Source organism: Pseudophryne corroboree, chromosome 1 (genome assembly GCF_028390025.1).
Source record: "Pseudophryne corroboree isolate aPseCor3 chromosome 1, aPseCor3.hap2, whole genome shotgun sequence".
NCBI classification, from domain to species: domain Eukaryota; kingdom Metazoa; phylum Chordata; class Amphibia; order Anura; family Myobatrachidae; genus Pseudophryne; species Pseudophryne corroboree.
The window spans coordinates 148,162,110-148,177,217 of record NC_086444.1 but is presented as its reverse complement, the minus strand read 5'-3'; the positions used below and the strand labels follow the sequence as shown (position 1 = coordinate 148,177,217).

General features: G+C 47.5%; 1 protein-coding gene across 1 annotated transcript in view; it reads left to right on the top strand.

Annotated features, from left to right (window-relative positions):
* Positions 1-10,606: 10,606 nt before the first annotated feature.
* CMYA5 (cardiomyopathy associated 5) overlaps positions 10,607-15,108 on the top strand; it is a 162,992-nt gene continuing 158,490 nt past the window's right edge. Inside the window, exons 1-2 of the mRNA XM_063963507.1 lie at positions 10,607-10,875; positions 14,446-15,041. Of these exons, the coding sequence (XP_063819577.1) occupies positions 10,757-10,875; positions 14,446-15,041 (715 nt within the window). The 5' untranslated portion in view covers positions 10,607-10,756. The remainder of the gene's footprint in view (positions 10,876-14,445; positions 15,042-15,108) is intronic.

Here is a 15,108-nt window from a genome sequence, read left to right as displayed (position 1 = left end):
GGCCGACACAAACACCTGGCCCATCTAGGAGTGACACTGCAGTGTCACGCAGGATGGCCCTTCCAAAAAACACTCCCCAAACAGCACATGATGCAAAGAAAAAAAGAGGCGCAATGAGGTAGCTGTGTGAGTAAGATAAGCGACCCTAGTGGCCGACACAAACACCTGGCCCATCTAGGAGTGGCACTGCAGTGTCACGCAGGATGGCCCTTCCAAAAAACACTCCCCAAACAGCACATGACGCAAAGAAAAAAAGAGGCGCAATGAGGTAGCTGTGTGAGTAAGATAAGCGACCCTAGTGGCCGACACAAACACCTGGCCCATCTAGGAGTGGCACTGCAGTGTCACGCAGGATGGCCCTTCCAAAAAACACTCCCCAAACAGCACATGACGCAAAGAAAAAAAAGAGGCGCAATGAGGTAGCTGTGTGAGTAAGATAAGCGACCCTAGTGGCCGACACAAACACCTGGCCCATCTAGGAGTGGCACTGCAGTGTCACGCAGGATGGCCCTTCCAAAAAACACTCCCCAAACAGCACATGACGCAAAGAAAAAAAGAGGCGCAATGAGGTAGCTGTGTGAATAAGATAAGCGACCCTAGTGGCCGACACAAACACCTGGCCCATCTAGGAGTGGCACTGCAGTGTCACGCAGGATGGCCCTTCCAAAAAACACTCCCCAAACAGCACATGACGCAAAGAAAAAAAGAGGCGCAATGAGGTAGCTGTGTGAGTAAGATAAGCGACCCTAGTGGCCGACACAAACACCTGGCCCATCTAGGAGTGGCACTGCAGTGTCACGCAGGATGGCCCTTCCAAAAAACACTCCCCAAACAGCACATGACGCAAAGAAAAAAAGAGGCGCAATGAGGTAGCTGTGTGAGTAAGATAAGCGACCCTAGTGGCCGACACAAACACCTGGCCCATCTAGGAGTGGCACTGCAGTGTCACGCAGGATGGCCCTTCCAAAAAACACTCCCCAAACAGCACATGACGCAAAGAAAAAAAGAGGCGCAATGAGGTAGCTGTGTGAGTAAGATAAGCGACCCTAGTGGCCGACACAAACACCTGGCCCATCTAGGAGTGGCACTGCAGTGTCACGCAGGATGGCCCTTCCAAAAAACACTCCCCAAACAGCACATGACGCAAAGAAAAAAAGAGGCGCAATGAGGTAGCTGTGTGAGTAAGATAAGCGACCCTAGTGGCCGACACAAACACCTGGCCCATCTAGGAGTGGCACTGCAGTGTCACGCAGGATGGCCCTTCCAAAAAACACTCCCCAAACAGCACATGACGCAAAGAAAAAAAAGAGGCGCAATGAGGTAGCTGTGTGAGTAAGATAAGCAACCCTAGTGGCCGACACAAACACCTGGCCCATCTAGGAGTGGCACTGCAGTGTCACGCAGGATGGCCCTTCCAAAAAACACTCCCCAAACAGCACATGACGCAAAGAAAAAAAGAGGCGCAATGAGGTAGCTGTGTGAGTAAGATAAGCGACCCTAGTGGCCGACACAAACACCTGGCCCATCTAGGAGTGGCACTGCAGTGTCACGCAGGATGGCCCTTCCAAAAAACACTCCCCAAACAGCACATGACGCAAAGAAAAAAAGAGGCGCAATGAGGTAGCTGTGTGAGTAAGATAAGCGACCCTAGTGGCCGACACAAACACCTGGCCCATCTAGGAGTGGCACTGCAGTGTCACGCAGGATGGCCCTTCCAAAAAACACTCCCCAAACAGCACATGACGCAAAGAAAAAAAGAGGCGCAATGAGGTAGCTGTGTGAGTAAGATAAGCGACCCTAGTGGCCGACACAAACACCTGGCCCATCTAGGAGTGGCACTGCAGTGTCACGCAGGATGGCCCTTCCAAAAAACACTCCCCAAACAGCACATGACGCAAAGAAAAAAAGAGGCGCAATGAGGTAGCTGTGTGAGTAAGATAAGCGACCCTAGTGGCCGACACAAACACCTGGCCCATCTAGGAGTGGCACTGCAGTGTCACGCAGGATGGCCCTTCCAAAAAACACTCCCCAAACAGCACATGACGCAAATAAAAATGAAAGAAAAAAGAGGTGCAAGATGGAATTGTCCTTGGGCCCTCTCACCCACCCTTATGTTGTATAAACAGGACATGCACACTTTAACCAACCCATCATTTCAGTGACAGGGTCTGCCACACGACTGTGACTGAAATGACGGGTTGGTTTGGACCCCCACCGAAAAAGAAGCAATTAATCTCTCCTTGCACAAACTGGCTCTACAGAGGCAAGATGTCCACCTCATCATCATCCTCCGATATATCACCGTGTACATCCCGCTCCTCACAGATTATCAATTCGTCCCCACTGGAATCCACCATCTCAGCTCCCTGTGTACTTTGTGGAGGCAATTGCTGCTGGTCAATGTCTCCACGGAGGAATTGATTATAATTAATTTTAATGAACATCATCTTCTCCACATTTTCTGGAAGTAACCTCGTACGCCGATTGCTGACAAGGTGAGCGGCGGCACTAAACACTCTTTCGGAGTACACACTTGTGGGAGGGCAACTTAGGTAGAATAAAGCCAGTTTGTGCAAGGGCCTCCAAATTGCCTCTTTTTCCTGCCAGTATAAGTACGGACTGTCTGACGTGCCTACTTGGATGCGGTCACTCATATAATCCTCCACCATTCTTTCAATGGGGAGAGAATCATATGCAGTGACAGTAGACGACATGTCCGTAATCGTTGTCAGGTCCTTCAGTCCGGACCAGATGTCAGCATCAGCAGTCGCTCCAGACTGCCCTGCATCACCGCCAGCGGGTGGGCTCGGAATTCTGAGCCTTTTCCTCGCACCCCCAGTTGCGGGAGAATGTGAAGGAGGAGATGTTGACAGGTCGCGTTCCGCTTGACTTGACAATTTTGTCACCAGCAGGTCTTTGAACCCCAGCAGACTTGTGTCTGCCGGAAAGAGAGATCCAAGGTAGGTTTTAAATCTAGGATCGAGCACGGTGGCCAAAATGTAGTGCTCTGATTTCAACAGATTGACCACCCGTGAATCCTTGTTAAGCGAATTAAGGGCTCCATCCACAAGTCCCACATGCCTAGCGGAATCGCTCCCTTTTAGCTCCTCCTTCAATGCCTCCAGCTTCTTCTGCAAAAGCCTGATGAGGGGAATGACCTGACTCAGGCTGGCAGTGTCTGAACTGACTTCACGTGTGGCAAGTTCAAAAGGTTGCAGAACCTTGCACAACGTTGAAATCATTCTCCACTGCGCTTGAGACAGGTACATTCCACCTCCTATATCGTGCTCAGTTGTATAGGCTTGAATGGCCTTTTGCTGCTCCTCCAACCTCTGAAGCATATATAGGGTTGAATTCCACCTCGTTACCACTTCTTGCTTCAGATGATGGCAGGGCAGGTTCAGGCGTTTTTGGTGGTGCTCCAGTCTTCTGTACGTGGTGCCTGTACGCCGAAAGTGTCCCGCAATTCTTCTGGCCACCGACAGCATCTCTTGCACGCCCCTGTCGTTTTTTAAAAAATTCTGCACCACCAAATTCAAGGTATGTGCAAAACATGGGACGTGCTGGAATTTGCCCATATTTAATGCACACACAATATTGCTGGCGTTGTCCGATGCCACAAATCCACAGGAGAGTCCAATTGGGGTAAGCCATTCCGCGATGATCTTCCTCAGTTGCCGTAAGAGGTTTTCAGCTGTGTGCGTATTCTGGAAACCGGTGATACAAAGCGTAGCCTGCCTAGGAAAGAGTTGGCGTTTGCGAGATGCTGCTACTGGTGCCGCCGCTGCTGTTCTTGCGGCGGGAGTCCATACATCTACCCAGTGGGCTGTCACAGTCATATAGTCCTGACCCTACCCTGCTCCACTTGTCCACATGTCCGTGGTTAAGTGGACATTGGGTACAGCTGCATTTTTTAGGACACTGGTGAGTCTTTTTCTGACGTCCGTGTACATTCTCGGTATCGCCTGCCTAGAGAAGTGGAACCTAGATGGTATTTGGTAACGGGGGCACACTACCTCAAGAAATTGTCTAGTTCCCTGTGAACTAACGGCGGATACCGGACGCACGTCTAACACCAACATAGTTGTCAAGGCCTCAGTTATCCGCTTTGCAACAGGATGACTGCTGTGATATTTCATCTTCCTCGCAAAGGACTGTTGGACAGTCAATTGCTTGGTGGAAGTAGTAAAAGTGGGCTTACGACTTCCCCTCTGGGATGACCATCGACTCCCAGCAGCAACAACAGCAGCGCCAGCAGCAGTAGGCGTTACACGCAAGGATGCATCGGAGGAATCCCAGGCAGGAGAGGACTCGTCAGAATTGCCAGTGACATGGCCTGCAGGACTATTGGCATTCCTGGGGAAGGAGGAAATTGACACTGAGGGAGTTGGTGGGGTGGTTTGCGTGAGCTTGGTTACAAGAGGAAGGGATTTACTGGTCAGTGGACTGCTTACGCTGTCGCCCAAAGTTTTTGAACTTGTCACTGACTTATTATGAATGCGCTGCAGGTGACGTATAAGGGAGGATGTTCCGAGGTGGTTAACGTCCTTACCCCTACTTAAGTTATTACAGCTTGACAAAGGCAACACACGGCTTGACAAATGTTGTCCGCATTTCTGGTGAAATACTTCCACACCGAAGAGCTGATTTTTTTGGTATTTTCACCAGGCATGTCAACGGCCCTATTCCTCCCACGGACAACAGGTGTCTCCCCGGGTGCCTGACTTAAACAAACCACCTCACCATCAGAATCCTCCTTGTCAATTTCCTCCCCAGCGCCAGCAACACCCATATCCTCCTCATCCTGGTGTACTTCAACACTGACATCTTCAATCTGACTATCAGGAACTGGACTGCGGGTGCTCCTTCCAGCACTTGCAGGGGGCGTGCAAATGGTGGAAGGCGCATGCTCTTCACGTCCATTGTTGGGAAGGTCAGGCATCGCAACCGACACAATTGGACTCTCCTTGTGGATTTGGGATTTCGAAGAACGCACAGTTCTTTGCGGTGCTTTTGCCAGCTTGAGTCTTTTCATTTTTCTAGCGAGAGGCTGAGTGCTTCCATCCTCATGTGAAGCTGAACCACTAGCCATGAACATAGGCCAGGGCCTCAGCCGTTCCTTGCCACTCCGTGTGGTAAATGGCATATTGGCAAGTTTACGCTTCTCCTCCGACAATTTTATTTTAGATTTTGGAGTCCTTTTTTTACTGATATTTGGTGTTTTGGATTTTACATGCTCTGTACTATGACATTGGGCATCGGCCTTGGCAGACGACGTTGCTGGCATTTCATCGTCTCGGCCATGACTAGTGGCAGCAGCTTCAGCACGAGGTGGAAGTGGATCTTGATCTTTCCCTAATTTTGGAACCTCAACATTTTTGTTCTCCATATTTTAATAGGCACAACTAAAAGGCACCTCAGGTAAACAATGGAGATGGATGGATACTAGTATACTTATGGATGGACCAGCGACTGCCGACACAGAGGTAGCTACAGCCGTGGACTACCGTACTGTGTCTGCTGCTAATATAGACTGGATGATAATGAGATGAAATTAATATATATATATATATAATATCACTAGTACTGCAGCCGGACAGGTATATATATTTATTATGTAATGACTGATGACGGACCTGCTGGACACTGTCAGCTCAGCAGCACCGCAGACTGCTACAGTAAGCTACTATAGTAGTATGTATCAAGAAGAAAGAAAAAAAAAAACCACGGGTAGGTGGTATACAATTATGGATGGACCAGCGACTGCCGACACAGAGGTAGCTACAGCCGTGGACTACCGTACTGTGTCTGCTGCTAATATAGACTGGATGATAATGAGATGAAATTCATATATATATATATAATATCACTAGTACTGCAGCCGGACAGGTATATATATTTATTATGTAATGACTGATGACGGACCTGCTGGACACTGTCAGCTCAGCAGCACCGCAGACTGCTACAGTAAGCTACTATAGTAGTATGTATCAAGAAGAAAGAAAAAAAAAAACCACGGGTAGGTGGTATACAATTATGGATGGACCAGCGACTGCCGACACAGAGGTAGCTACAGCCGTGGACTACCGTACTGTGTCTGCTGCTAATATAGACTGGATGATAATGAGATGAAATTAATATATATATATATATAATATCACTAGTACTGCAGCCGGACAGGTATATATATTTATTATGTAATGACTGATGACGGACCTGCTGGACACTGTCAGCTCAGCAGCACCGCAGACTGCTACAGTAAGCTACTATAGTAGTATGTATCAAGAAGAAAGAAAGAAAAAAAAACCACGGGTAGGTGGTATACAATTATGGATGGACGAGCGACTGCCGACACAGAGGTAGCTACAGCCGTGGACTACCGTACTGTGTCTGCTGCTAATATAGACTGGATGATAATGAGATGAAATCAATATATATTATATCACACTAGTACTGCAGCCGGACAGGTAGATATATTTATTATGTAATGACTGATGACGGACCTGCTGGACACTGTCAGCTCAGCAGCACCGCAGACTGCTACAGTAAGCTACTATAGTAGTATGTATAAAGAAGAAAGAAAAAAAAAAAACACGGGTAGGTGGTATACAATTATGGATGGACGAGCGACTGCCGACACAGAGGTAGCTACAGCCGTGGACTACCGTACTGTGTCTGCTGCTAATATAGACTGGATGATAATGAGATGAAATCAATATATATTATATCACACTAGTACTGCAGCCGGACAGGTAGATATATTTATTATGTAATGACTGATGACGGACCTGCTGGACACTGTCAGCTCAGCAGCACCGCAGACTGCTACAGTAAGCTACTATACTAGTATGTATAAAGAAGAAAGAAAAAAAAAAAACACGGGTAGGTGGTATACAATTATGGATGGACGAGCGACTGCCGACACAGAGGTAGCTACAGCCGTGGACTACCGTACTGTGTCTGCTGCTAATATAGACTGGATGATAATGAGATGAAATCAATATATATTATATCACACTAGTACTGCAGCCGGACAGGTAGATGTATTTATTATGTAATGACCGATGACGGACCTGCTGGACACTGTCAGCTCAGCAGCACCGCAGACTGCTACAGTAAGCTACTATAGTAGTATGTATACAGAAGAAAGAAAAAAAAAACCACGGGTAGGTGGTATACAATTATGGATGGACGAGCGACTGCCGACACAGAGGTAGCTACAGCCGTGGACTACCGTACTGTGTCTGCTGCTAATATAGACTGGATGATAATGAGATGAAATCAATATATATTATATCACACTAGTACTGCAGCCGGACAGGTAGATATATTTATTATGTAATGACTGATGACGGACCTGCTGGACACTGTCAGCTCAGCAGCACCGCAGACTGCTACAGTAAGCTACTATAGTAGTATGTATATAGAAGAAAGAAAAAAAAAAACCACGGGTAGGTGGTATACAATATTATATATATATTATATACAATTATATATATATATATATATATATATTAAACTGGTGGTGATTATTAAACTGGTGGTCAGGTCACTGGTCACACTATCAGGAACTTGCAAGTAGTACTCCTAAGCAGACAATCACAATATATATTATACTGGTGGTCAGTGTGGTCACAATGGCAGTGTGGCACTCTGGCAGCAAAAGTGTGCACTGTACGTTATATGTACTCCTGAGTCCTGCTCTCAGACTCTAACTGCTCCCCACTGTCAGTGTCTCCCCCACAAGTCAGATAATACAGTCACACTATCTATCACTTCAGCAAGTAACTAGTCTAGTACTCCTCCTAATGCTCCCCAAAATTACTACTGTGTCTCTCTCTACTGTCTCACTCTCTTCTCTATAAACGGAGAGGACGCCAGCCACGTCCTCTCCCTATGAATCTCAATGCACGTGTGAAAATGGCGGCGACGCGCGGCTCCTTATATAGAATCCGAGTCTCGCGATAGAATCCGAGCCTCGCGAGAATCCGACAGCGGGATGATGACGTTCGGGCGCGCTCGGGTTAACCGAGCAAGGCGGGAAGATCCGAGTCGCTCGGACCCGTGTAAAAAAAAATGAAGTTCGGGCGGGTTCGGATTCCGAGGAACCGAACCCGCTCATCTCTAGTTAACAGCGGGGACCATAAGCGGTTGTACCGGCACAGGTGGTCCCATAGGGGCCGTTAGTCTAGTTACCAGCGTATTCAATAGCGTGAAGAAGGTAGCCCAAGGTGGGTCATTTTGAACCCCCGTTGCTACAGTCCCACTTGGGGGTAAGGATCCCCCAGAACCTGAACCCTCAGCTGCTATGTTTTCCTCAAATGTGTCTGCAGTGTCACCACCACGCAATGTGGGATCGGCCCCAGCACCATTGCCCTTTGTAGCTGACATATCCGAAAGCTCAATGCAAGGCAACACAGTACAATATCAGCAGCACAATACCTGACAAGAACCCCCTGTGTAGTGTATCAGCACAAACAGGGATTTCAAGAGGTATATGGTGACTAAAAATCACAGAGAAAAATATACACTGAGTATATCCTGTGAACTACCAATATTAAATAATAAACCTGACACACTTAGCCCCCTCAGGTTATAGAATATAGGGATAGCAATCTGAGTGAGATACACGAAATGGAGGTCACACAGCAGCTATATGCACACACACATAGGCCCTCATTCCGAGTTGTTCGCTCACTAGCTTCTTTTAGTAGCATTGCACACGCTAGGCCGCAGCCCTCTGGGAGTGTATCTTAGCATAGCAGAATAGCGAACGAAAAATTAGCAAAACTGCTGCTAAATAATTCTTTGCAGTTTCTGAGTAGCTCCGGACCTACTCACAGATTGCGATCAGCTCAGTCCGTTTAGTTCCTGGTTTGACGTCACAAACATGCCCAGCGTTCGGCCAGCCACTCCCTCGTTTCTCCAGACACTCCCGCATTTTTCCCTGACACGCCTGCGTTTTTTTGCAAACGCCGGGAAAACGCTGAGTTGCGGCCAAGAAATGCCCCTTTCCTGTCAATCATTTACCGAACAGCAGTGCGACTGAAAAGCGCCGCAGAAGCCACAACAAAACTGCTAAGTTTTGTGTTAAATAACTAAGCGCATGCGCCCTGCGTGCCTTGCGCATGCGCAATTTGCAACAAATCGCAGCATAGTGAAAATCGGCAACGAGCGAACAACTCGGAATGACCCCCATAGTCACACTGTACAATGCAGAAATTATGACATGCAATAAAACTGCACTGGACTAGCAATACAGAGTAGTACTATGTATAGCTATACACTCAATAGATATAACAATGCACAGTAAAGACTGGATGTATATCACAGGGTACTTGTACTATATAACCCTGACTAAATGCACTCTTTCTTAACTAACACTGTCAGCAGACATGTAGAATACTTATGTGTCCTGCAAAATGCTCAGCGCTGACAAGCAGGCAGCTTTACAAAGGAGGATTTGCCCAAATAGTCCCAGGATCAGCTCAGCTTGTCCTAATGGTGTCCAAACGCTAAAAGGGAGTGAGGGAGAGAGAGATGCAGCTCCAGGGCGGGAACATTTACTCTAAATGGCGCCCTGGGGCTGGGGGAGGGGCTACAGATCAAAGCCTTATCCATCTGCGGACTTCACCACCGGGTACTGTGGGCTTATATAAACAGTTTATGAGAGAAAACCGACCTATGCCCTTGCCCTGGTGGTCTAGTGGGGTCCCTGTACCACCACAGTGTCCACGCCAGCGCGCTCGTCCCGCCTTCCATCGGCCGCGCGGGATGGCGATTTACAGTGGGTCCCGCTGGGGGGACCCACTTACCTCCTCCCTGAGTGCGGCCACGCGATCCAGGAGAACAGTGGTCTTGTGTGTGACTAACAGGAAGAAAACCGGAGCCTCCGCTGTAAGTACCCGGCAACCAGGGCGCGGGAGTATACAGCGCCGCTGGGGGAGGTGATGGAGCTGCAGCAGGAGATGTCTGACTGACATCTAACACAGACAGTGCCCCTGCTGCAGCCCTTGAAGTCTTCATTTTTCTTTTAAAAGCTTCTTCTCAGGGCTGCTGGAGCAGCCCCCCTGTTGTATGCCTGCTTACTGCATGGCACCAACTACAAAACTGAGCTCCTGTGCAGGGAGGTGGGGTTAGAGAGGAGGCGGCGCTATGCATTCTGGGAACAGTCAAAGCTTTGAGCCTGTTGATGCCTCGGATCAAGATCCTACTCTACACCCCAATGTCATTCCCTGTGGAGCCCAGTGTACCCCGCAGCAGAAAAGAGGGATGTCCATGTACGCTGTGGAGGTTTGCCACAGCAAAGCATCATGGGTACTACATATGGATATTTACAGAAAGGACCTGTATGAGCCCTGCACAGCTGGATAATAATGTCATTGATACACACAATACTGCTTGCAATGGTAATGCAACGTCAGTCATTTTTATTTTCCAAAATTGAATTTAAAGTTTTCTTATAAAGTCTCCTAAATAATACTTTGTCAGATGTATTACGTTTCTTATGCAACAGTGCTAGCTCTAGGACCCAGAACAGAGACAGGAGCAGGATAAGAAGTGCTTGGTGCAGAAAGCATGTGTGTTTGAGGTTGTTTTTCCTCTCCCTGTCTATTTTAAGACTCCCCTTAGTCAGGAGAATAGAAGCCATTGACTGCTCCCAATGCTGCAATGACACCAGTCTCTCCCGGGAGCTCAGGGGAGGACTGATCCTGTGGAAGATAGCAACACCCCAGTAAGAAGTGGCCACTGGAGGATGGAAAGTCTGGGTCCTGCTGAGTCTGATAGGGCTTCAGAAGTCTCCCTGGGTTTGGATGATGGAGCTATGCTTGAGACTGCCCTGGACAGCGAAGAAGCAGAGGAGCTGGCACAGAGGTACACAGACACTACCCCTAACCCATGGGAGGTGGGGGGCACTCTCTGCACCCAGGACACGTGTAACATATAGCTGGCAGTCTTCTCCTCTATGAGTGCCGATGGACTCTTATTCCACAGCCTGCTCTGTCTGTGCAAAGGGGTTTGTTCTATTTTAAGATCCCTGAGAAATGACAGCTGGGGAGTGTCCCCCTCCCCTTGCTGCCTCTGCTCAGCTTGGTCACATAATGATCCAATGTGTAATGTGTGTTGTGTTCATGTGTAATGCCTCCTGCCCAGCTGTCCAGTGACATAACTCCAGCACATATGCAGCTGTACATCACTCATGCACCTTCTCACCAATAATGTCTACTCCCCTGTCTGTGACCATCTTTTTTTATTTTTTATGCAGTAGAGCCACAAATCTCTATCTCTCTCCTGTTCTCTCTCTCAACTCTATGCACTCTCTTGTGTCTCCCCCTCTCTGCCTGCCTCTATATGTCTCCTGGCCTTTCTCTCTCCACTGCCCCCTCCCTGGTCCCTCAGTCTCTTTCTCTACTGGCCACTCTCTCTCCTCTCCCCGCTCCATTATCTCTCTCTGGGGGAGATGTATCAATCCTGATAGAGAGAGAGATAAAGTGAAGTAGCCCAGACCAACCAATCACCTCCTACCTATCATTTATATATTGCAGTCTATAAAATGGCAGCCAGAAGCTGAGCGACCTCTCTACTTTATCTCTTTGTAAGGTTTAATACTCTCTCTCTCAGGTCTATGGACTCGTACTAACCTTGGACAGTGATAAAGTAGAGAGATAAAGTACCAGCCGATCAGCTCCTAACTGCTACGTTGCAAGCTGTGTTTGGAGAGAAAAAAAAGTCAGGAGCTGGTCGGTTGGTACTTTATCTCTCTCCACTTTATCTCTCTCCTAGGCTAAGTACATAGACCCCATCAGCGGGATGTAATGGAGTCCCAGATCGTCAGAGGTGCGGGATGCTGGGCGAACCTGGACGTTTTTTTAAAAGGGCAATTACTTACAAGGCATAACAGTCACCACTTAGCATTAAGAACCAGATCAAACAGTCAGGATCAATAGATACAGTTTAAAAACTGGGAAAAAAATGATGGACACTAGGGGCCCATTTATTAACATTATTTTTACTAAAATAATGTGAAAAAGGGTGTTTTCACACCCTTTTCACATTACTTTAGTATCACTCCAATGTATTAAAGGGCATTTGGGGCAGTTTTCATGGGTCACCGCAGCACACAGGATCCGGCGCCCGGCAGCCAAGCAGGAGCAGCGTGGACCGGCTACCTGGACTGGTAAGTATATTATGCTGCGTGTGTGTGGAGGGGGGAGGGGGGGTCCGCGGCGATAGTGGTAGCGGCGATGACGGTGGGGGCGGTGCATGCGCAGCAGGACATTGGGGTATTTTTTACAAAAATCACCCTGATGATGCTGTGGAGTGTCATCGCTCGCAAGCTCTGTCCCTGCATGTGATAATTGATACATCTCTGCGATGTAATCAATTATCGCAGCGCGAGTTTAAGCGATTTCATCACATGCCATCTGCATCCTTGGATGCGGATAGTGATAAATAGGCCCCTAATTCTTGTTTTGAAGGGGTAGCGACATTACTTCTTTAGCAACATAAAGCAATAAGCTTAGCTACTTTAATCAAACTTTATTTTTGCTGGGGCAAGCACCTTTTCATTGATGTAAGCTCTGTGTACATATATATATCTGTACCACCCAGTGGGGGTCATTCCAAGTTGTTCGCTCATTGCCGATTTTTGGTATGTTGTGATTTGTTGCTAACTGCGCATGCGCATGGTACGCAGCGCACATGCGCTAAGTTATTTAACTAAAAACTTAGTAGATTTGCTGGTGCTCGTACGACGCTTTTCCGTCGCACTGTTGTTCGGTGAATGATTGACAGGAAAGGGGCATTTTTGGGCGGCAACTCAGCGTTTTCTCGGCGTTGGCTAAAAAACGCAGGCGTGTCAGGGAAAAACGCGGGAGTATCTGGAGAAACGGGGGAGTAGCTGGCCGAACGCAGGGCGTGTTTGTGACGTCAAACCAGGAACTAAACGGACTGAGCTGATCACAATCTGTGAGTAGGTCCGGAGCTACTCAGAAACTGCAAAGAATTATTTAGTAGCAATTCTGCTAATCTTTCGTTCGCAATTCTGCTAAGCTAAGATACACTCCCAGAGGGCGGCGGCCTAGCGTGTGCAATGCTGCTAAAAGCAGCTAGCGAGCGAACAACTTGGAATGACCACCAGTACTCACATCATCCATGTCTAATATGTGACAGCAGCATACGAACCATTTTGCTCTGATTCACAAAGAAACTAAATGATGAGAGAATGTCCTAAGATCACACTTCTGGAGCAAGACACTGCATTACTCACGGCGAGGACCGTCTTGCACCTAATAGAATCGAGCCCTAAATAATTTATCCTTCACAATGTCTACTCCTCATGAATTTCGTACACAGCTGAATATTATATATAAAAAGGGCATTATTTATCCAGCTCCTCTTCAGATATTGGGGGTAATTCCAAGTTGATCGCAGCAGGAACTTTGTTAGCAGTTGGGCAAAACCATGGGGGTCATTCCGAGTTGTTCGCTCGCAAGCTGCTTTTAGCAGCATTGCACACGCTAAGCCGCCGCCCTCTGGGAGTGAATCTTAGCATAGCAGAATTGCGAACGAAAGATTAGCAGAATTGCGAATAGACACTTCTTAGCAGTTTCTGAGTAGCTCCAGACTTACTCGCCATCTGCGATCAGTTCAGTCAGTTTCGTTCCTGGTTTGACGTCACAAACACACCCAGCGTTCGCCCAGACACTCCTCCGTTTCTCCAGCCACTCCCGCGTTTTTCCCAGAAACGGTAGTGTTTTTTCGCACACACCCATAAAACGGCCAGTTTCCGCCCAGAAACACCCACTTCCTGTCAATCACATTACGATCACCAGAACGAAGAAAAAACCTTGTAATGCCGTGAGTAAAATACCTAACTGCATAGCAAATTTACTTGGCGCAGTCGCACTGCGGACATTGCGCATGCGCATTAGCGACTAATCGCTCCGCTGCGAAAAAAAAAATAACGAGCGAACAACTCGGAATGACCCCCCATGTGCAGTGCAGGGGGGGCAGATATAACATGTGCAGAGAGAGAGATTTGGGTGTGGTGAGTTCAATCTGCAATCTAAATTGCAGTGTAAAAATAAAGCAGCCAGTATTTACCCTGCACAGAAACAAAATAACCCACCCAAATCTAATTCTCTCTGCAAATGTTATATCTGCCCCCCCTGCACTGCACATGGTTTTGCCCAACTGCTGAAAAATTTCCTGCTGCGATCAACTTGGAATTACCCCCATTATTCCTTTATGTATGTAAACAATGATGTAAGCCCCACTCACTGTTGAAGAAAATGTAATGTATTGATAGAACTAGAATAAACTAAATATTGGATAATATTTTAGTTTACAAGACCAGAGTCCAATTGTTTTTACTCCGTTCATATTTATCATCAAATTATTTATTATCATTTGTCCTGAACTTTTTATATAACTTTGTTCCAGCCTAAAGGAAGCTATGCATACTGAAGATGTGAAACCCAAACTCCAATGCCTCTTGTCAAATCCAGACTTTTCTATGGTCACTGTTCAGTGTGAAGACAGTGGAATCCACTGGGAGACCAGCTCAAGTCGATGCTCCACACCTTGGGCATCAGAAGCCAGCACAACCTCAGACGTCTACAGCATGGAAAGTTCATCTGCCGGAACCCCACCAGGTAAAGTCATCTTCATTATGGATGAGGGAAAGCTACGACGGAAGAAAGTCAGACCATCGCCTTCTTCTAAGTTCCCACGGCAGTCATCCCATCACAAGAAGAGTGTGGACAATCCCAAGCAATCGGCCGATAATATGAGGGAATCTTTTAAGCAAGCACTGGAAAAAGCTAAGCGTCACCTCTCCACACACACAGAGGAAGCTGGTAACACTGACAGTGCTACAAAAAACACTGAAGAATGTACAACACAAGTTGCAGATGAGCCAGAACTGAATTCCGGTTCAGACAATACAGGACAAGAACAAAATGCAGGATCGGGCGCAGCTGAGACCTCCAAGGACTCACCAGAAGAAACAGTGGCACAGTCAAAATCTGTTGACACAGGTAGGCAAAGGTCTCCAGTATGCTTCATGTAGATCAAGACTTCTCAACCTCAACCCTTAAGCACTCT